The sequence below is a fragment of the Stomoxys calcitrans genome, chromosome 2, assembly GCF_963082655.1.
Source record: "Stomoxys calcitrans chromosome 2, idStoCalc2.1, whole genome shotgun sequence".
NCBI lineage: Eukaryota > Metazoa > Arthropoda > Insecta > Diptera > Muscidae > Stomoxys > Stomoxys calcitrans.
In genome coordinates, this window is record NC_081553.1 from 174893470 (window position 1) to 174918160 (window position 24691).

A 24691-nucleotide genomic window follows, 5' to 3' on the forward strand; every position below is an offset into this window, starting at 1 on the left:
TTTTTGGCAGGTTCCTACCAAAACTGTTAGGTTTTTATTCTCTTGGTAGGTTAGTAATCTGAACTCAATTTTTTGTAGGATTTTCCAACACATAAATACAAAGTTAATAACTGAAACAAGTAAAAGCGTGCTAAGTTCGGCCGGGCCGAATCTTATATACCCTCCACCATGGATCGCATTTGTCGACTTCTTTTCTCGGCATCTCTTCTTAGGCAAAAAAGGATATAAGAAAAGAGTTGCTCTGCTATTAAAACGATATCAAGATATGGTCCGGTTCGGACCACAATAAAATTATATGTTGGAGACCTGTGTAAAATTTCAGCCAATTCGTATAAGAATTGCGCCCATTGGGGCTCACGAAGTAAAATAGAGAGAACGATTTATATGGGATCTGTATCGGGCTATAGACCGATTCAGACCATAATAAACACGTTTGTTGATGGTCACGAGAGGATCCATCGTACAAAATTTCAGGCATATCGGATAATAATTGCGACCTCTAGGGGTCAAGAAGTCAAGATCCCAGATCGGTTTATATGGCAGCTATATCAGGTTATGAACCGATTTGAACCTTATATGACACAGTTGTTGAAAGTAAAAATAAAATACGTCATGCAAAATTTCAGCCAAATCGGATAGGAATTGCTCCCTCTAGAAGCTCAAGAAGTCAAGACCCAAGATCGGTTTATATGGCAGCTATATCAGGTTAGGGACCGATTTAAACCATACTTGGCACAGTTGTTGGGTATCATAACAAAACACGTCGTGCGAAATTCCATTCCAATCGGATAAGAATTGCGCCCTTCAGAGGCTCAAGAAGTAAGACCCAAGATCGGTTTATATGGCAGCTATATCAGGTTATGGACCGATTTGAACCATACTTGGAACAGTTGTTGGATATAATAACAAAACACGTCGTACAAAATTTCATTTCAATCGGATAAGAATTGCGCACTCTAGAGGCTCAAGAAGTCAAGACCCAAGATCGGCTTATATGGCAGCTATATCAGGTTATGAACCTATTTGGACCATACTTGGCACAGTTGTTGGATATCATAACAAACCACGTCGTGCGAAATTCCATTCCAATCGGATAAGAATTGCGCCCTCCAGAGGCTCAAGAAGTAAGACCCAAGATCGGTTTATATGGCAGCTATATCAGGTTATGGACCGATTTGAACCATACTTGGCACATTTGTTGGATATCATAGCAAAACACGTCGTCCAAAATTTCGTTCTGATCGGATAAGAATTGCGCACTCTAGAGGCTCAAGAAGTCAAGACCCAAGATCGGTTTATATGGCAACTATATCAGGTTATGGACCGATATGGCCCATTTACAATACCAACCGACCTACACTAATAAGAAGTATTTGTGCAAAATTTTAAGCGGCTAGCTTTACTCCTTCGGAAGTTAGCGTGCTTTCGGCAGACAGACGGACGGACGGATGGACGGACGGATGGACGGACGGACGGACAGACGGACGGACATGGCTAGATCGACATAAAATGTCACGACGATCAAGAATATATATACTTTATGGGGTCTCAGATTAATATTTCGAGTAGTTACAAACAGAATGACGAAATTAGTATACCCCCCATCTTATGGTGGAGGGTATAAAAATCGCCGGGGAAAACCTAAATTTATTTAACTTCTTGTCGTTTCTGTGTATTGGTTAAGAGTGCAGAATAAAATCATCAACAGGGCGAAAGTTCTGATATTGACTGTGACTGGTATGAGTGTCAAGTGAGTGAAAATTGGTCTGGCAGTAAATGGAAATAAGACGAAATGAATGGTTTCCACTCCCAAAAAGCCTTGCACAACCGAGCAGATAAAGAACATGGAGAAAGTTGGGAACCACAACTTTGAGATAGTCAGTAACTTTATCTACCTCGGCACCGCCGTAACCGAAACGAATGACACCAGTTTTGAGATAAAGCGAAGAATAATATTGGCAAACAGATGCTACTTTGGACTAAGTAAGCAGTTTAGAAAGTAGTTCAGACTACACTTTACAAGACACTGATACTACCCGTGCTGCTATATGGTTCTGAAGCATGGGTACTTGTGAAAGCAGATGAGGCAGTGCTTGGAGTATTTGAGAGAAAGATTCTTCGTAAAATATATGGACCAGTTTGCGTTAACGGAGAATATAGGCGACGTATGAACCACGAGCTATATGAGCTGTATGACGACGATAGCATAGTTACACGTATCAAAATACAACGGCTGCGTTGGCTAGGTCATGTTGTCAGAATGGATGACGGTGGTACACGCAAACCGGGAAGACCAAAGCCCGATGGAAAGATCAAGTTGTGGGAGACACCTCGAAACTTGGTGACAGAGATTTTAGAATGAGCGCTGAAGATCGAAGCGCTTGGAACGCTATTCTACGTTCGGCTAGTGAAAGAAATATTCTGTCATAGCCAATTAAAGCAAGGTATGAGTGTCAAGGGATCTCTTCTTAATTTCATAAATTCTGGGTAAGAAAAACAGGGCTATATGGCAGCTGAATACCAATATGGTCAGATCTGGTCCATATTCAGTTGGTCTGGAGTCCATGCATACCAACATGGTCAGATCTGGTCCATATTCAGTTGGTCTGGAGTCCATGCATCCCTTCTGACGGCAAAAATTAGTAGCAAAAGCGTTTTTCTGGTGTCAAACCCTTAAACCCGAAGATCGCTTCATCCAAACTCGGAGCGGCTGTTTATTGAAATCAAGACAAAAATGCGACTTTTATAAACTCATGATTTCTTCTTGGGATATCGTTATAAAGGATGCTATATCAAAATTTAGGCCATCTTTGAACACTAAGCTGTAGAGTGATTTCAACAAACAGATGGACGGACATGGCTCGATAGTCTACAAATATAACGATGTATGCAAATATATAATTTGATGTATTGCAAATGGTATCGCAAAATGGCCAACTCTTTGGTGGCGGAACATTTGGTAGGTTTTAATCGCATTTGGTAGGATTCTTTTGAAATTTTGGTAGGAAATAATTTTCTTGAGTGGCATCACTGGTCGAGATTAATGCTTCAAGCGCTAAACCAGTCGTCAGACTAATTAATGCGGAAGAGACGGATAAACTAGAGGGATGCACAGTTTGTTTCCAGCCTTTTAGTAAAGGTGGTGTTTCCGATTCAGAGTCAGACATCGACATTGTCAATGAAACAGTCATCACAGACGAATCGAGAGAGGGGGAGGCGGGATGGCGGCAGAAGTGAACAAGTTTTTCGCTAAGCTCACTAGCAGATCGAGATAGCAATACGGGACACAAAGGGACAAACCAGTATGCACCGGCAGGATAATCGGGCGGAAAGACAGGATGCTGGAAGGGATAGAACTGACATTCCAATCACTTCTACTGAAGCTGGAAAGAGAATCCGATCTCCCGAAGAGCATAACACTGCTAAAATGTTGAAGATGAAAAAGAGAAAACGAAACTCAAGACAGCGTCCTGCGGAGGGGAGAGAAAACCGGAACAGCAACGAAGGAAGCGCGCACTGCCCCTGAGTCTTCATGGAGGACTGTGCCTTCCAAGAGGATACCACATCCATCACGGAAGGAAGAATGTCGCTGAAAAAGGTAAGAAGCCACCCTCTTACGCCAGAGTGGCAAGAAAGCACAACAGATATGAGCTAATTTATGCAGTCATCAATGTCGGCAGTGCGTCTTGTAGGCATCCAGCAGATCATCGGTCTCAAGTGGAGGATCTGGTCAACAAGTGGATTTTCGAACATGTGTGGAATTCCGTAGAGGGTCCTCCCTACAAATGATGAGTTACGAGTTTAGAGGGGACATCTTTACGCTCGATGGGAAGGCGCAAAACTCGAACTGGTGAGAAAGATGGACATGCCCCAGCGCACAAAGGCAACAGTCTTCATCCAGGAATGGGGCAGTAAATTTGCGACGGAATGCATGTTGGGATTCTTAGGCAAGCAAAACCGAGGTCGCAGAGAAATGGGAGCTCTTACACAAGGAAGAAGAAAGAGGAAGGAACTCTCCATGTGGTAGGGATTGATCAAGTCTCCGGGAAAAACCTGGGTAAGACTACAGAAATGGCTCACGGGTCCAAGGCTGTCTTTTTCAAGATTGGGACGACTACGATAGTGAAAAATCCTCATATTGAGACATCATGTCGTGTAGTAGCAGGTGTCTCAATAACACCTAACAAACAGGTGGCTGACGACGAGACCATCGCCAACTGTCCCAATAATGGAAAAATCCTAATATTAGAACATCAGGCAGTGCAAGGGTGAGAGACTCTACACAGCCTAACGAACAGGGACCCAACGAGGAAACCATCACCGACTTTCTCGAGATTCGGAAGACTAGGATATGCAAAGATCATAATATTGAAACATAAGGCAGTGCAGTGACAGCAGTCTCAATGCAGCTTAACGACAGGGAGCCGACGATAAGACCATCACCTACTACCAAGAAGCTCATTTACTTAAGATTTGGAAGATTAAGACAGACAAAGATTCTGATATTAAAACATCAGGCACAATGCAGTCTAAAGAACAAGGAGCAGGCGATGAAACCATTACTCACATCCAAGATGTCCATTTATTGGGGGAGCAATAATTGAGGTCATCCAGATAAACCTCCACCGGAGCGAGACAGTTACATACACTCTGATCAGCAAGGGCAAGATTAATATTACCTTAATTCTGAATTCATGGACGATCCGGAACAAAGTTTCTGGACTGAACCATAAAAACTACCATTTATTCTATGCTAACACTGGTACTCAGCCGAGGACCTGCGTTATTTGTCATAGAAATTTAAATAATATATTTTCTTCACAGTTGTCAACGTCAGATGCAACACTTCTGAGATAAGGAGATAGTGGGACATATCGGGCATCACTTTATCTGCCTTTCGACTCTCCGACACCGCGACTCACGTCGAAGCTGCAACGGCTGGTGAGGAAAGTAAAACAGACAGGAAATGAGGTATTAATTGGGTGCGATGCGAATTCTCACCTCATTTTGAGGGGTAGTACCAACATTAATAGGCGGGGCCAAGCCCTGGCAGAATTCTTGAATACTAGCAACCTAATAACACTTAATATTAGTAACACCACTACCTTTGTTGGTTTTAAGGTGACAATATGTTCGGAAAATCTAATCGATATTGCACAGGATTGGAGGATCTCCATGAAGCATTCCTTGTCTGACCATCGCTACATTAGGTTTAGAATAGCACGGCCAGCGCCGAATCCGATAAGCTTCAGTAATTAGTGGAAATCCAATTGTACAAAATTCGGAAGACTACTCAGAAAAAGACTTGGGCAAGATAATTTAGATTCTCTAAGCATAGAAGACATTGGCGAATATGTAAACAAGATTGCGACTGCAATTGTGGGGTCGTTTAAAGATAGTTATCCTCTTCGAGAAAGAAAATCAGCCCAAGAAAAATACTGGATGAGATTCGCAACATAGGGAAAGAGGTTCGCAGACTATATAACAGAGCACGTAGTAAAAAAGCTAACAAAGTAAAAAAGCGAACTTTACTGGGATGTGTACCACACACGGCTCGTGGAATACAATAAGATTACCAGAGCGGGAAAGCGAAACTTTTCTGCGAACAGATGGATAGCGTTATTGACATCGCCAAGATGAAAAGTTTCTCTCAAAAACTCATGGACTGAGTACTGTTTTCGACTGCTTGATCATAATACGATTCTGCAGGCGGAGATCCGGAATGCGTGAGGTTATGTCGTGTTTACGCGAAGACGTCGAGTATGAACGTCTTTATGGACTGTAAACTGGTCATCAGGGCAGTACAACCAGGGCGGTAAGGTCACTATCTTGGAGCGAAAGAAGGAGATTTACCTTCTCTGAGAATGGCACAATCACCATTGTTTGGGTGTCGTGTCATAGAGGAGTAAAGAGGAATGGAAGAGCAGACGTTTTGGCAGTAGAGGTTGGAAGACTGCCATCAATAAACTTGGTTAACACAAAGACTTTCGGGTCGACGCAGTCCGAATTGAGGGCGTGGGCGACGAACATGAGCATGTAACACCATGGAACAGCGAAACAGTCGGTAGGACGGCGAAAATCGTATGCGGTGATCCGGATGGTGAGAGGACGAGTCTATTACTGAAAGGAAGCAAGCGTGAGTTCAGTAATGTTTTCGGTGTCATAAGAGGACACATAGGACTACGACTTCACTTATGGAAAATCGGTGCGGCAAGTGATAGCATGAGTAGGGTCTATGGGGAAGATGATAAGACGTTGGAGCATTTCCAATGCCATTGAGCGGCTTTTACGGCTTACACACTTCGGTACTTAGATGGGGACGAAATACCGTTATGGCGTGCTATGGAAAATAATTAAGAAAATTTGTAATTAGCACGGCGATTTTTTCTGACTTAGATTTTGTTTTTGGCTTTTTAGTGTCTAGAGCGCACAACAAGCCGAATATTAGATTAGGTCTTATTTTTCTGGGGAATTTCTTTATCACTTATTTCGAAAACTCGTCGGATAAAATTGCTCGCTGTATTATTTATCATATTCTCTGATGGCACGTATAGAAATTTATTGAACGCCCCGAGGCATTTGGCTTGAGGTACCAGTATGTTTTAATTAGAGTCCCTGACGACCAAGGTATCTAAGTATGGTAAGAAGAGAATGCCTACCATATTTAGATACCTTGGTGGACAGAAAGGGGACTGTAATTAAGATGGACTGGTACCGCAAGCTAATTGCCTCGGGGCGTTTAATAAATTTCTATTCGTAGATTACGAATCTGGCATACAAAATCAGTTCGAAGTATAGGGGATCACCCTACCCCCCAAAAACGCCTCAAATAGGCATATGACGCATCATGACTATATGGGACTCGGTTTGTTTGTTTGTTCCGTAGAATCAAAAACGGCTGAACCGATTTTCGTAAAATTTTCACAGATTGTGAAGTTTGTCTGAAAGGAAACATAGGCTATATAAATTTTAGATATCGGATGGGGGCGGTCCCGCTCCTTTATAACAAAAGCGCTATCCAAAACCAAAAGTGGATCGATAGGCACAATACGGGTATCAAATCATAGGTATTGGAGACTAGAAAACGAATATCGTATTAAAATCTGGGTCCAAGTACCCAGCAGGCCGTCCCAACCCCAAAACTCCTCTAAACAGATATATTCGACGTTCATGTCAATATGGGTCTCAAATACAAAGTATTCGACAGTAGATTACAAATGTGGCATAAAAAAATTAGGTCAAAGTAATGGGAGGTCGCCCCACCCCTAAATGGGCATATTAGCCTATGACCATGCCAATATGAGACTCAAATGAAAAATATTTGGGAGTAGATTACGAATATGACAATAAAATTTGCGTTCAAGTCTAGGTGGCGCTTTTCCTTCCAAATATAAATCAAATAGGTTGATTGACAATATGGGACTCAATGGGAAGGTATTTGAGAGTAGAAAATGAATTTGATATCCAATTTTTGAGCCAAGTGTTTGGGGATATGTCCTAAAGCACCCCCTAAACTGAACTTTATTTCCGATTACGGCAATATGGAGCTCAATTCAACGGTATTGGGGAGTTAAGAACGAATTTGATATCTATTTCAGGGCAAATTGCCGGTGGCCGCCACAGCCCGAAAACAACCTTCAAACGGTAAATTTTTACCGACCATGGCAATATGGGGCTCAAATTAAAGGAGTTTGGGAGTGGAGCACGAATTTGATTCGAAATTTCTGTGGCATCATCCCTCCCCTAAAAAGCACTTCTCATGAATTGTCAATCCGATTGAATGATGGCACCATTTGTTTTCAATTTATACGCTTACCAACAATGTCATTAATAAACGGCGATAATAGACGGGTTTAAGCCAAGCCGCTTAGTTGGCGTTTTACATAAGCGAGAAAATCCGTTTATTGGATATATAATACAAACAAATTGCTGCTCTCGTTAAAATGGTTAGTTTTGATTGGTTTAAATTTAAATTAAAAATTTCCCAGGAATTTCCTGGATCAGAGTCGGGATTGCGGGATTGAAAAATGGGCGAGAATTCTCTGGACAGTTTTTCTCCATGAAAATCCCAAGTAATAACCGTTTTGGAATCATGAACAAAACTTTATTGGTTTTTGGGCAACTATTGCTATATTGGCTTTAAGTCCGTTGATGTAGTTAGAGCACAAACTTAAGTTTTATAAAGTTTAAATTCGCAAAACTTGTTCATAAATATCTCCAACATATTTCTGATCAATTAAAATTGAATGCCCAGATAGAATTCCGCATTGGACTATACATAATATTGCGCATCCCATAGTAACCCCCCTATCATTTAACAGTATTCAATAATCTTTTATTTGTATACCATAAATAGAAAAAGTTCAACTATTTTTTTTTTTAAACTGTAAGAGTTCTCTACTTTTATTAAGCATATAGACTTGTGCATATTCCATGCCCATCATGCAGAGCAAATTTAATCGACTACCCACACTTATACCTACGCTCAGCTACTCACCCAGACATTGAAAGCAACAGCTCCAAAGTCTGTTCACACAAAACGCCACCATTCAAACACATCCACACCAAACATTGCCTCCCACTCATAAATATTTCACTTTATATCACATAGCAAGGCAACACCACGTAATGTCCAGTGTTTGGGATTGAAGTCTGTTTCGAAATCAATGGATCCCACATATTTCAAATCCGTACGTTGCGGTTTGCGATATATTGGACACTCGTACAACTTGGGATCCTTGCCGGCCGTGGTATTGATGGCAAAGATGTAAATCACAGGCATTTGCTCGTAGAGCACTTTCATCTTGGACTCGATTAGCTTGCCGCTGCGACGATCCAGTGAGGCACCTGACAAAGAGAAGAACATGGCAATGGCAATTAGTTAAATGGGAAATGGTAAGTGCCTTCTATGGAGCATTTCAATAAATTTATGGCATAAATGGAAAGGTTAAAATTAACTCAAATGTTAATAATTGAGAGAAATGATAATGGCTTTGTTTGCATCTGGAGGGCAGCGGAAAATTAGCTAATGTGAATTTAAACAAAAGTAAAGACGTTTATTGTAATGATAGTTAGGACAAATGTAGCTGGTAAAATCTTCAATAGAGTATTAAAGGGAAAAAAATTGTTAAGGCTATTAGTATTTGGCAGAGCATTTCTCTCATTTAAGACTATGATGCAATTTAAGCCTCCCAAAAATATTAATTTTATAGTCCCACATTAAAATGTTAAGTTAATTTAAAAATATTAAAATTACTGCTCACGAGATCAATATTGGGACAAATCTCTTTTGAATTTCAAATATCTTCAGAATAATGTGACGATTTTACCTGTTTTTGGCTTACTTGCTCGGTATAACTCCCCACCGCATCACAGTTCCCTTCATTACCTTTGCATCCTCTGGATTATTGTTGCAGATGAAATATTGGCAATCGCTGCTCTAAGTTCCCTGCGATTCTCGGGCCAGCGCTCGCCAAAGGTATAAGTAAGAACTAAACTAAGTTTTACCGGGCCGAATCTTGGGAACCCCTCAATTTACTAAAAATTTACACAAATTAACTAACAAATCAGCCAAAACTTCAAGCTTCTTGGGGAAGTATAAGACCAATTGTGAGATCGGTTTATATGGCAGCCAAATTTCGGCATGAAACAATTTCGACCGTTCTTGCTAGGGGCTAGACCCAGGGGTCTCAATGTAAACCCAGAGAAGACAGGAATATGCCTATTCGCGAGGAAGACGAAGGTGGGAAAATTGGACGCACCACGTTTCTTCAATTAATCAATTTCGATATCTGACAAGGTCAAACACTTAGGAATGATCTTGGATAGGAAAGTGTCACCTGGGAACTATGTAGACGAGCTGTAGGCTCGTAATGGGGCCTGCATTCGAGGATAGTTAACTGGATCTACAGAAGCGTGATTAGTGCCCACTAGGGCACTGAAGACTAATCTCGATATCTGACCCATTGACACACAGATTAAATATGAGGCATTCACAGGGGCTATGAGAGGAGATGGGAGAATGGATTGAGGATAGGAGCAGCTCATACCATCGCGATATAATCGAGGCGACGATAGGAAACCTGGAAGGAAGGGAAGAGGTTTCCGATCGGACCAGGGACTCATTTCTGTTTTAGACTGCCTGCTAACTCATCTGTCTACTTACTCCACCCCACGTCTCCTAAATATCGAAATCTTCTTACTGAGGAAAGGTGGGGCGAATTTAACGCACCACGTTTCCTCAATAAGACGATTTCGATATCTGACAAGGTCAAATACTTAGGTATGATCTTGGACAGGAAACTGAATTGGAAGTGCCACATTCAGAAGCGTACTGAGGAGGCTCACAGATGCTGGACATTATGTAGACGGGCTTTAGGCTCGAAATGGGGCCTGAATCCGAGGAGAGTCCACTGGCTCTACAGAAGCCTGATTAGACTAATTCTTACTTACTAGCCTTGTGGACTGCTATGGAGAAAAAGTGCAACGTTAGGACCATACAATAAGTTCAGAGAACATGTTGGCTTGCCATAGGCGGAATGATGGAGGCAACGCCTACTAGGCCACTGGAGACTATTCTATTGGGTTGCCCAAAAAGTAATTGCGGATTTTTAAAAGAAAGTACAATAAATGCATTTTTAATAAAACTTAGAATGAACTTTAATCAAATATACTTTTTTTACACTTTTTTTTAAAGCAGCCTAAAAGTAACAGCTGATAACTGACAGAAGAAAGAATGCAATTACAGAGTCACAAGCTTTGAAAAAATTTGTCAACGCCGACTATATGAAAAATCCGATCCAGATTAAATGTGAAGCATCCACTGCGGCTATTAGACTTAAGGCGATGAGAGAATGGATTGAGGATGGGAGCAGCTCATACGATTGCGGTATAATCGAGGCAATGAAAGGAAATCTGAAAGGAAGTGCAGAGTTTTTCGAACGGATACCTGAGATGAACCTTGAAGTCGAGTACGAGGCACTGCTGCCAGCGCCACAGTCTTGGAGTGAAGGAACCCTAATATTGCCACCTGGAAGATCATGTTACACGGATGGATCAAAACTAAAGGACAGAGTGGGCCTGGGGTTCTACATTGAGAACCTTGGGACTGAGATCTGTTTTAGATTGCCTGACCATAATACGGTCCTGCAGGCGAAGATTCGGGCGATCACGGCAGGCGTGAAGTGGTGTGGTGCTAAGCGAGGACGTCGAGTGTGAACATCTTTACGGACAGTAAAATTGCCATGAGACAATAACACCCAGGATGGTGAGGTCACGAACAGTCTTGCAGTGTTAGAAGGAGATTAACGCCTGAGGATAGGAAAATCCGCATCGTTTGGGTGCCAGGCCATAACGAAGTAAGGGGAATTGAAAGAGCAGACGATTTGACGGTGAAGGCCAGAGGACTGCCGTCAATAAACTTGGTTAATCCGAAGCCTTTCGGCTCGACGCAGTCCGAGTTATGGGAGTGGGCGACGAATGCGCATACAATATTGTGGAACAGCGAAACGGTCGGATGTCGAAAATCCTATGGGCTGATCCAGACTGTGAGAAGACGAGGCTTACTGAAAGGAAGTAAGAAAGAGGTTAGTATAGCTATTGGTATCATAACGGGACGCATAGGACTACGAGTTCACTTATGCAAAATCGGTGCGGCAAGTGATATCATGTGTAGGGTATGCGGGGAAGATTATGAGACATTGGAGCATTTCCTTTGTCACTGGCCGGCTTTCGCGTCTAACAGATACTGCCACTTAGGTGGAGACACAATACCAGACATTAACAATTAAGGATTTTGTAAGGATCACGCAAATCTTAATTTAGATTTGCTTTTTCGAGGCTACTTTTTTTGTATTGCAAATTCTGCCCATGAACATTCCACTAAGGAACAGGGGCAAACTTCTCACATATCAATGAGTGCAGTCCGATTCAAGTTTAAGGTCAATGATAAGGGGCTCCTTTTTATAGCCGAGTCCGAACGTCGTGTCGCAGTGCGACACCTTTTTGGAGAGAAGGAATAGTACTTCACAAATGTTGCCAGCATTAGGAGGGGAAAACCACCGCTGAAAATTTTCTCTGATGGTCTCGCTAGGATTCGAACCCAGGCGTTCAGCGTAGTAGGCGGACATGCTACCCTCTGGGGTGGCCTCCCTTTTGTATTTAGAGCGCACAAGAAGCCGCAAGAAGTTATTGTTAAGTACAAGTTATTGTAAAATTTGGCTTAGGTGTATGTCCATAGTGGCATGGGCCAATCTAGTTTAAGATAACCTAAGTACAAGTTATTGTTAAATTTTGTAGAACAAAATATTGGTGTCTTTGGTAGCTATTTCCAAATAATGACCGATCTGAACCATATACGACACGAATGTCGAAAAGCCTAACACAAGTCACTGTGTCAAATTTCAGCGAAATCGAACTATAAATTTGCCTTTTATGTGGCCAAGAATTTAAATCGAGAGACCGATATATATGGCAGCTTTATCCATATTTGGACCGACCTGAGCCAATTTGAAGAGGAATATCGAAGGGCCTAACGCAACTCACTGTCCCAAATTTCGGCGCCATCATACAATAAATGTGCCTTTTATCGGACCAAACTTTTATCGAAAGATCGGTCTATATGTCAGCTATATTCAAATCTGGACCGATCTGAACCAAATGGCATAGAGATGTCGAAGAGCCAAACACAACCTACTGTCCCAAATTTCGGCGACATTGGACAATAAATGCGCCTTTTATGGGTCCAAAACCTTAAATTGAGAAATCGGTCTATATCCGAAATCTTGGCCGATCTGGGCCTAATTGCATAAGGATGTCAAAGGGTATAACACAACTCAATGTTCTAATTTTCGCAATAAAAATTGTGTAATCATTGATGACTCTATTGCAACAAAAGATGTCATTGTTAAAGCTCGTCACAAAAAAAAAAAAAAAAAAAAACAAGTAAAAGCGTGCTAAGTTCGGCCGGGCCGAATCTTATAAACCCTCCACCATAGATCGCAATTGTCGAGCTCTTTTCCCGATATCTCTTTTTAGGAAAACAAAGAATAAAAGAAAGGAATTGCTATAATATTGGAGCTATATCAAGTTAAGGTCCGATCTGAACTGAATGTTGGAGACCATTGTAGAAGTCATTGTGTAAAATTTCAGCCAATTCGAGTAAGAATTGTGCCCTTAGAGTCTCAAGAAGTAATATAGAGAGATCGGCAGCTATACCAAGTTATGAACTGATTTCAGCCATACTAAGCACAGTTGTTGAAAGTGACACCAAAACACCACGTGCAAAATTTCAATTTCAACCGACCTACACTAATTAAAGGTATTGGGTTGCCCAAAAAGTAATTGCGGATTTTTTAAAAGAAAGTAAATGCATTTTTGATAAAACTTAGAATGAACTTTAATCAAATATACTTTTTTTATACTTTTTTTCTAAAGCAAGCTAAAAGTAACAGCTTATAACTGACAGAAGAAAGAATGCAATTACAGAGTCACAAGCTGTCAACGCCGACTATATGAAAAATCCGCAATTACTTTTTGGGCAACCTAATATTTGTGCAAAATTTCAAGCGGCTAGCTTAACTCCTTCGAAAGTTAGCGTGCTTTCGACAGACAGACGGACGGACATGGCAAGATCGACTTAAAATGACATGACGTTCAAGAATATATATACTTTATGGGGTCTCAGACGCATATTTCAAGGTGTTACAAACAGAATGACGAAATTAGTATACCCTCATCCTATGGTGGAGGGTATAAAAAAAGAATCCGACCCATCTAACGATTGTGCAATATTTTTGTAGGCCAACCTTTAAAGACAAAAAAAAATACCATTATTTGAAGAATTTACAAATTCCTCAAAGTTCGACCCTCTACGAACTTTTTAAAGCCTTACTAGCCATACACACTCCCCTTCAGCAGCTTATGTTAATCACTTAATAAGGCACAGAGAGCAATGTCTACAAAAAGTTTTGTTGCCTACCTGCCTGACTATCCAAACAGAAGAGGTTAAACAAATGTGCACATTCTTTGTATTTCATATTCTATGACATCCATACAAATTAATCAGTAAACGATGGCTATTACGGCTGTCATTTAACCTTGGCCTTTACCACAACCTCCTTCGAAGAACTCTCTTCGAAAGCAATATTCAATGGAACACGTTGCCATAGACAAACCACTATGCTTAGATAAAGTTGTACTTTATTATGGAGCGGTTAAAACTTGCCTCTGTAACAGCCTCAGAAATATAAAAGAGATATATTTATTACCAAGCTCATTTCGATTTTAATGGCGTTTGTGTGTGAATGTACGTTATACTCGTCGTCCCCCATCAAATGATTACTTTGTCCCATTGTTCTATGGCATTCAATTCACTATTTGGCTTTAAGACAACTCTTCAATTTTCTCTGATTGTCTTTTGCCAATTCATTCAACATCTGTTCACTTGGAATTGACATTAATTAGGGTTTCATTAGGATGATGGGAATATGATTAACATACTCAGTTTCAGATATGTGGGCGAAGGGGAGGAAAGAGAAGTAAGTTTCGAGTTCAGGGAATTAATTATCACCCATACAAAGAACAATGTTTAACAAACGTTTGTTAAACAAATGTTCATTTTCTTAAAAATCAAAAAATTTGATACCGAAATAATACTATGATGCCACATCACAAACCTTTATTATGTTTTTGCTATTCTATTTTTTGAATAGAAAGCATTGAATATGATCTCGAGCTAGAATGTGTTCGAAAAATCATAATAAAACGCGTTTTGTTCAGCCGGGTTGAGCTTTGAATATCAACACCATGGATATACGTATATGGGGTATCTGCCATGAAGTGTTACCAATTGAAACTCCCAAATTTGTACACCCACTACCGATGGATGGGGGTATATTTATTTTGTCATTTCGTTTGCAACACATCGAAATATCCATTTCCGACCCTATAAAGTATATATATTCTTGATCAGCGTAAAAATCTACGACGACCTAGACATGTCCGTCCGTATGTCTGTTGAAATCACGCTACAGTCTTCAAAAATAGAGATATTGAGCTGAAACTTTGCACAGATTCTTTAATTGTCCATAAGCAAGTTAAGTTCGAAGATGGGCTATATCGGACTATAGCTTGATATAGCCCCCATGTAGACCGATCCTCCGATTTAGGGTTTTAGGCCCATAAAAGCCACATTTATTATCCGATTTTGCTGAAATTTGGGACAGTGAGTTGTGTTAGGCTTTTCGATAACTTATGTCAATTTGGCCCAGATCGGTCCAGATTTGGATATAACTGTCATATAGACCGATCCTCCGATTCAAGGTCTTAGTTCCATAAAAGGCGCATTTATTATCCGATTTTGCTGAAATTTGGGACAGTGAGTTGTGTTAGGCCCTTCAACATCTTTCTTCAATTTGGCTCTGATCGGATCAGATTTAGATATAGCTGCCATACAGACCGATCCCTTGATTTAAGGTTTTGGGCCCATAAAATGCGCATTTATTGACCGATGTAGCCGAAATTTGGTACAGTGAGTTAGGTTAGGCCCTTTGACATACTTCTGCATTATGGAACAGATCGGTTTCAATTTGGATATAGCTGCCATGTAGAGCGATCTCTCGGTTTTGGGGCCTTAAAAAGCGCATTTATTGTCCGAAGTCGCTGAAATTTGGGATAGTGCGTTAAGTTAAACCCCTTCACATACTTCTGCATTATGGCACATATCGATCCAGGTTTGGATATAACTGCCATATAGAACGATCTCTCGGTTTTAGGTTTCGGGGCCATAAAAGGCACATTTATTATCCAATTTTGCTGAAATTTAAGACAATGAGTTGTGTTAGGCCCTAAATCGGCGGATCAGTCTATATGGCACCTGTATCCAAACCTAAACCGATCTGAGCCAAATCGAAGAAAGATGTCGAGGGGCCAAACACAACTCACTGTCCCAAATTTCTGCAAAATCGGATAATAAATGTGGTTTGTATGGGTCTAAGACCCTTAATCAGAGGATCGGTCTATATGGCAGCTATATCAGGTTATGGACCGATTTGAAATATCCTTAGCACAGTTGTTGAAAGTCATAACAAAACTCCTCATGCAAAATTTCAGCAAAATCGGATAATAATTGCGTCCACTAGTGGCTCAAGAAGTCAAGACCCCAGATCGGTTTATATGACAGCTATTGACCGATTGAACTAATCTTAACACAGTTGTTGGAAGTCATAACAAAACACGTTGTGCTAAATTTCAGTTCAATCGGATAGGAATTGGGCACTCTAGACGCTCGAGAAGTCAAGACCCCAGATATGTTTATATAACAGCTATATCAGGTTATGGACCGATTTCAACCATACTCAGCACAGTTGTTGGAAGTCATAATAAAACACCTCATGCAAAATATGAGACAAATCGGATAAGAATTGTGTCCTCTAGCGGCTCAAGAAGTCAAGATCCCAGATCGGTTTATATGACAGCTATATCAAAACGTGGACCGATATGGCTCATTTACAGTCCCAACTGACCTACACTAATAAGAAGTATTTATGCAAAATTTCAAGCGGCTAGCTTTACTCCTTCGAAAGTTAGCGTGCTTTCGACAGACAGACGGACGGACTCAAGGACGGACATGGCTAGTTCGACTTAAAAAGTCATGACGATCAAGAATTTATATTCCTTTTAGACGAATATTTCGAGGAGTTACAAACAGAATGACGAAATTTGTATACCCCTATCCTATGGTGGAGGGTATAATAAAAGAATTCCTGGATTTAGACTATTCAAAGTTAAAGGAAATGGAAGACACAGAGCTCGTATTCTTGCATCGCCTGTATTCTTGCTTCGCTTTCTTCTTCCATCATTAAGATCTGAAGATTCAGTAGTAGCTAGCCTTGAAATTATAATAAGTCTCGTTACTGGTTGGCTTCTAAATTTATAGCACACGATTCAGAGATGCCACATTCTAGCATTAAGTTGCTGGTTGAAACCGCTTCTGCATGGAAAAAGAGCCTCATTGTAAGACGTGATGTTAGTGCACATCACCAGATATGGGGCAAGTTTGGATATTGACGAAAGGGGTGAGGTGCTTATGGTTATGATATGGATGGTCCCAAACTAGACGACCCGGTGGGCTTTGTGGTGTACTCTACAGAACTAGGACTGGTCATATCGAGAAGGTTACTCTACCACTATAAAGTGTATGATGGATGCCACCTTGGCTTAGAAGTTAGCATGTGCGTCTATGACGCCGAACGCCTGGGTTCAAAGCTCAGCTTGACCACCAGAAAAATTTTCATCGGTGGTTATCCCCTTACTAATGCTGGCTACATTTATGAGGTATCCTGCCAAACTTATCCACCAAGTGATGTCTCTATGCGGCACGCCGTTCGGATTTGGTATAAAAAGAAGGCTATTCAATGAGCTTAAATTTTTAATCGGACTACGTTTATCGATATAAGAGATGTATTTCTTGTTCCTTAATGGAATGTTCATGGGAAATTTAGTATTAATAATGTGTATCAAGCGGAGATTCTTGCAATTAAAGAAGTGGTGGAATAGAAAACCGCTTTCGACTGTCGCAGACTTTTCAACGAGATGGCTGAAGTGTTCAAAATTCACCTTTTCTGGGTGCAGGGCGAAAGAGATATCCCAGGAAATTGTAGACCCGTAGAGCTTGCGAGATTTCGAACTGTCTTAGACATTCCAGGGGAATTTGAAATTTGTCGGTATACCTCTAGTGATATGTATAGTAAGCTAAGTCTTCAGGATCAGCCCTGGCTAGAAGAGGATCAAGATGGCTAGAACAGATGTTGGAGCCATAGTTTTTTTATGACAGGTCACTGTCTGATCGGAAAACATTCCGACTGACTGAAGGTTGTTAGTATCGATATTTGCAGAAACTGTGAGGACGTCGATGACCATAGAACATCTGCTGTATATGTGTCCCGCACTGGTAGCCAGAAGAAGTTCCACTTTGGGATCTCATTTCTTTGAGAACTTGTCAGATTTAGCGGATGTGAACCTGCCCAAGTTTTGGGCTTTTTAAAGTGATCTGGTTAGTTAAACTGTAGGAACTAGGAGGCATCTTCCACCTCCTGTTCCTATTTATTTGGTATTTTATTATAACTCCACTGTTTTGACATCCGCCCCAAATATGGGTCAGATCAGACTATATACATATAGCTATCATATAGACCGATCTTCCAATTTTCTTCTTAATCCTTGTATATGAGTTCTCGGGACTTGAATAATCTATGATCGAAACCAGCCCATTTTAAGATATAACTACGTACATAGTTATATCTTGGAAGATGAACTGACCCATATTTGGGGCGGATGTCGGGAGGCTAAAAACAACTCCCTATTACAAATTTCAGCGAAATCGAATAAAAAATAAAGCTTTTATGGGCTTCAGACCCTTTATCGACAGATCGGTCTATATGACAGCTAAATCTATATATAGTCCAATATGATCCATATTTGGGGCTCATGTTGGGTGGCCTTAAACTACTCATTGTTTTAAATTTCAGCGAAATCGGGTAATAAATAAAGCTTGTATTGGCTTCAGACCCCTTATAGGCAGATCGGTCTATATGGCAACTATATCCAAATATAGTCCGATCTGAACCATATTTAGGTCAGATGTCAGGAGGCTAAAAATAACATACTGTTTCAAATTTTAGCGAAATCGGTTAAAAAATAAAGTTTTTATGGGCTTCATACCCTTTATCGGCAGATCGGTCCAAATGTCAGCTATATCAAAATATAGTCCGATCTGTACCATATTTGGGTCGGATGTTGGGAGGCTTAAAACTGCGCACTTTTCCAAATTTCTGGGAAATCGGATAAAAAAGCCCTTTATCGGGAGATCGGTCTATTTGGCAGCTATATCTATATAAAGTCCGATCCGAACCATATTTGGGTCAGATGTCGCGAGGCTTAAGATAACCCACTGTTTTAATTTTCAGCGATATCGGGTTATAAATAAAGCTTTTATGGCCTTCAGACCCTTTATCGGGAGATCGGTCTATATGACAGCTATATCTAAATATGGACCGATCAAATCCATATTTAGGTCAGATGTCGTGAGGTTTAAAATAACACACTGTTACAAATTAATAAAACTAAATAATAAAACTTTTATGGTCTTTAAGTTACTTATTCGTCGAAGTCCCGGGCTCTGGATTCTGAAAAAAATTTCAGGCGTATCGGCTCAACCGTTTTTGATGTAAGAAGGAACAAACTTTGACCTATATTAAGGTATCTTCTTAAATGTGTTAAAATGTATCACTCCAAAGTAATCTTTTAAACGTATCGTTTGGTGATTATTTTTGTAAACAACTTCTGCGTGGGAGAATTTGCCTAACTGGTGGTGTATTTTTAGACAAAAGAAAACCTCACTGGTCCTTCTCTTAGAGGAAAAAAATTAATTACTTTGCACATTTGTCTCAAAAAGGTCCACATCAGTGATTACGCTTCGATAGTTGGAGGGTGGCTTACTATTAACGTTTTGCATCATTTTCAGCATTGTATTTTGCACTTACATAACCATCATTTGACGAGTAATGCGGTTATTAACAAGGGCAACATGCGGTTTTTAATGCAATGCAAGGAAATGACAATTTGATGTTTTTGAAATAAAATAAAAATTTAAGTCCAAGCTATAAATATAGCAAAATTAAAACTTTTTTTAGTTTCTATTACTCAGAACCTAAAATTTTTTAATCCAGAAAATACCAAGAAGAATTGGGCAATATAAAAAATTTGAATTTTTGGATTTAATGTACAAACTGCAAACTTGCCCATGAACATTCCATTAAGGAACTGGGGCAAACTTCCCACAAATCAATGAGTGCTGTCCGATTAAATTTTAAGCTCAATGATAAAGGAGGATATTTTCTACGAGCGCCTAGAGAGAGAATTTGACCGCTGCCCCACCCATGATATTAAAATCGTTCAGGGAGATTTTAATGCGAAAATAGGGAAGGAAGACATTTTTGGTCCAACAGTCGGAAAGTTTAGCCTCCACGAGATAACGTCCAGTAATGGGTTGAGTCTGATAGATTTTGCCGCGGCAAAAGCATGGTAGTTAGTAGCACCAGATTTCAACATAAAAATATCCACAAAGCCACATGGCTGTCACCCGATCAAAACACGAGAAACCAAATTGATTACGTTGTGGTAGAAGGAAGGCTCCCGTTTCAACATGGTGAGGAAAGTACGATCTGACACTGCACAGAAGCTGGACATTGAAAAGCTGCAAACGTAACAGATGGCAACGGCATACTCCACTCAACTAAACCAACTGCTTGATGAAAGCTCACATTGTTCCTATGCTATAACGGCGTAGTGCCAAACGATTGCCCACTTCATGGAAAATGCCGGAAACCTCCTCCAAGAAACCTATGGTACTACCCAAAAGTGTCGAAATGCTACTGAAGCCAAGAATACGGGATACAAAGCAACCCTACAATCAGTAGCAGATGGAGGGGAGGTATCGGGAGAAAAGGAGAGAGAAGAAACGTCTATTCCGCAGAAAGATAAAGGAAATAGAAAGACGTGAGTGTAAGTGATTTGAGATGTACAGACAGTAGAATGGCACACCCTCCTGCAGAGACAAAGAAGGAAATCTGGTAACTGACAAAGACAATATGCTGAGGATATGGAAATAACATTTTACCCAACTGCTAGTGTCCGACGTTGGCGGCGAAGAGGATACCGCAGAACCAGTCAATGGAGATGGTATAGAATGTTCACGTCTAAGTCAGAATGAGGTCCAAGTAGCATCGACCCGACTAACGAACAACAAGACAGCAGGAGCCGACGGTTTACCAGTTGAACTATTTAAGACCGGAGGCGACACGGTGATAAGGCGTATGCATCAGCTTATCTGCGTAATCTGGCTAGAAGAACCCATACCCGAAGATTGGTACCTCAGCATATTATGTCCCATACACAAGAAAGGAGACAAGACGGAATGTGCCAACTACAGAGGAATAAGTCTCCTCCCCATCGCATACAAGATACTCTCGAGCATACTGTGTGAAAGATTAAAACCTAAAGTCAATGAGATAATTGGACCCTTTCAATGCGGCATTAGACCTGGTAAATCCATCCTGGACCAGATATTCACACTGCGCCAAATCCTGGAAAAGACCCGAGAAGGACAAATTAACACCCACCATCTCTTTGTTGACTACAAGGCCGCATTCGATACTCATTTACGTTCAATGGTATTTCAAGCCATGTCTGAGTTTGGTATCCCTGCAAAATTAATAAGACTCTACAGGATGACACTTGCTGAGTCGCGTTCCTGAGGAAATAATCTCTCCGAACCATTCAATACCAAACGAAGTTTCAGAGAAGATGAGATGAAGATGTGAATAGATATGGCATACAAATCACAAGAGAGCCCATGCCGCTCGCCTATGCCGACGACATCGACATCATAGGTCGGTCACCGGAAGTAGTAACTGCAGCCTTTGAAAGAGTCGAAAGGCAATCAGTGAAAATGAGTCTGGCAGTAAATGGAGATAAAACGAAATGGATGGTTTCAAGTTCCAAAAAGCCTTGTGCAACCGAGCAGATAAAGAAATTGGAGAAAGTTGGGAACAAAAATTTTGAGACAGTCAGTAACTTCATCTACATTGGCACCGCCGTAAATGAAACGAAACGAATGACACCATTTTTGAGATAAAGCGAAGAATAATACAGGCAAACAGATGCTACTTTGGACTAAGTAAGCAGTTTAGAATCAAGGCCACCTCTCGACGGATGAAGATTACACTATACAAGACACTACCCGTGCTGTTATATGGTTCTGAGGCATGGGCACTTGTGAAAGCAGACGAGGCTGTGCTTGGAGTATTTGAGAGAAAGTTTCTTCGTTGAATATATGGACCAGTTTGCGTTAATGGAGAATAAAGGCGACGTATGCCACCGTAGCGCAGAGGTTAGCATGTCCGTCAATGACGTTGAACACCTGTGTTCGAGTCCTGGCAAGACCATCAGAAAAACTTTCAGCGGTGGTTTTCCCCTCCTAATGCAGGCAACATTTGTGAGGTACTATGCCATGTGAAACTTCTCTCCAAAGAGGTGTCGCACTGCGACGCGACGTTCGGACTCGGCTATAGAAAGGAGGCCCTTATCATTGAGCTTAAACTTGAATCGGACTGCACTCATTGATATGTGAGAAGTTTGCCCCTGTTCCTTAGTGGAATGTTCATGGGCAAAATTTGCAATTTGCATAGGCGACGTATGAACCACGAGCTATGTGACGACGATAGCAAGTTACACGCATTAAAATACAACGGTTGCGTTGGCTAGGACATATTGTCAGAATGGATGAAGAAGCTCCAGCAAAGAAGTCTTTTGAAGGCAAACACGGCGGTACACGCAAACCGGGAAGACCAAATGCCTGATGGAAATATCAAGTGGTGGGAGACACCTCGAAACTTGGTGTCAGGGATGTTCGAAGGGGCGCAGAAGATCAAGGCGCTTGGAACGCTATTCCACGTTCGGCTAGTGGAACCAATGTTCTGTCATAGCCAATTAATGTAAAGTAAAGTAAGAGATGCGTCTGAAATCAAGCCTCCTACTCTAAAAAATACAAAAATCCAAATTTATTTAAAAATTTTTTTTTACTACAAAAGACCTTATCAATTGGCTTATCAATAGAATCTCTGGAGCCAAATATACTGCGTATTAAAAAAATTGCTATCAGATAAACTTTTATCAAAGCGATAGGTGTACAATCAATGTTCCAGCCATCTTAAGGCCATCTTTGTCAAATGTCCACCAGTCAAAAAAGTTTGCCATGAACTAGTTACCAATGTTTTATCTCATAATCAGACAATCAACGGAATTTTTTGTTTTTTTCTAACAGTTAAATTGGAACTGTGCACAAACAAATCCCCATCTATTTATATGTCTTTGTAAATTGTTTAGAATTTGTTATGACAATAATCGAGAACAAAGTTTAAAAAATACAACATCAATGATGTTCCAAAAAACGCCTAAGAAGATGATTTTCAGGTAACGAGACAATCATAAAGTGTTCTTCTTCTTCTTCTTCAAAAAGGCCAAATACCACCACTCAAATTCCCACATATGTAAGTACATAATACATAGCCAACCAACTCAACTGAGGGTAAATTTATTTATGTTAAGCCAGTAAGGAAGGGCAAAAGTCGGGCGGTGCCGACTTTATAATACCCTACAGGTACCCTATAAGTACAAGGTGGGACATATATCCAATTCTGAACCAATTTTGATGGACCTCGGCTAGCAAATATGTTCAAACTGTAATAACTATAATTGACAAATGACAACAATATTGCAAAATACATAAAATCTGACGAACATATATATGGGGGCTATATCTAGTTCTGAACCGATTTCGAGCAAACTTCTCAGATAACGAGGTAGTCGTCGAGGACAGAGTTGTGCAAAATTGGTCAAACAATGCGCTTGCAGTGGCTCTTGGGGTGAAAATCCTGCGATATACATACATGACAGCCATATCTAAATCTGGTCCAATTTCTATGAAATTCACCACTAATATCGAGAGTCAAAAGAAAACCCTTCCTGGCATTTTTTGAGAAAATCGATCCACAAATGACCAATTGATTGCAATATTACTGCAAATCGGACGAGAATAAATATATGAAACTACGTCTAGATCTGAACCGACTTCGAGCAAACTTCTCAGATATTGTGACGTCGAGGAAAGCGTTTTGCAAACTTTTGGCTAGATGGGTCAATAAATGCGTTTGCTGTGACTCCAGAAGTTAAACTCGGGCGATATAAATCTGAACCGATTTCCATGAAATCGACAGTCAAAAGAAAATCCTTCCTGCCAAATTTTGCGAGAATCGCTTTATAAAAGACCATTTTACTACAATATTACTGCAAATCGGACGAACTGATTTCGAACAAACTTCTCACATACTGTGACAGTCGTCGAGCAAAGCGTTGTACGATGTTTTGAGAAGATTGGTCAATAAATGCGCTTGCAGTGGCTCTAGGAGTGAAAATCGGTAGATATATATATGAGAGCTATATCTACATCTGAACCGATTTCCATGAAATTTACCAGTAATATCGGGAGTCATAAGAAAATCCTTTCTGCCAAATTTCTAGAGAATCGGTTAACAAATGTCCTTTTTATTGTTATTATTACTGCAAATCGGACGAACATATATATGGGAGCTACATCCAAATCTGAACCGATTTCAATGAAATTCACCAGTAATATTGGGAGTCATAAGAAAATCCTTTCTGCCAAATTTCGAGAGACTCGGGTATTAAATAATCATTTTATTGCAGTATTACTGCAAATCGGACTAACATATATATGGATGCTATATCCGAATCTGAACCGATTTTTCCAATTCCAATAGGCTTAGTGTCTAGGCCGAAAAACACTCCCATACCAAATTTGAAGACGATCGGATGAAAATTGCGACTTGTAGTTTGTACACAAATTGACAAAGACAGACGAACAGACAGACAGACAGACGGACAGACAGACAGACCGACGGACATAGCTAAACCGAATCAGAAAGTGATTCTGAGTCGATCGATATTCTTATCAATGTGTCTATCTCTCTTCCTTTTGGGTGTTACAAACAATTTCACTAAGTCATAATACCCTGTACCACAGTGTGAATAATACCCTGTACCACAGTAAAGA

General features: G+C 40.5%; 1 protein-coding gene across 1 annotated transcript in view; it reads right to left on the bottom strand.

Annotated features, from left to right (window-relative positions):
• Window positions 1-8402: 8402 nt before the first annotated feature.
• Window positions 8403-24691, bottom strand: part of LOC106089711 (dynein axonemal heavy chain 5) — a 193746-nt gene continuing 177457 nt past the window's right edge. The window contains exon 34 of the mRNA XM_013255665.2: window positions 8403-8847. Within this exon, the coding sequence (XP_013111119.2) occupies window positions 8594-8847 (254 nt within the window). The 3' untranslated portion in view covers window positions 8403-8593. The remainder of the gene's footprint in view (window positions 8848-24691) is intronic.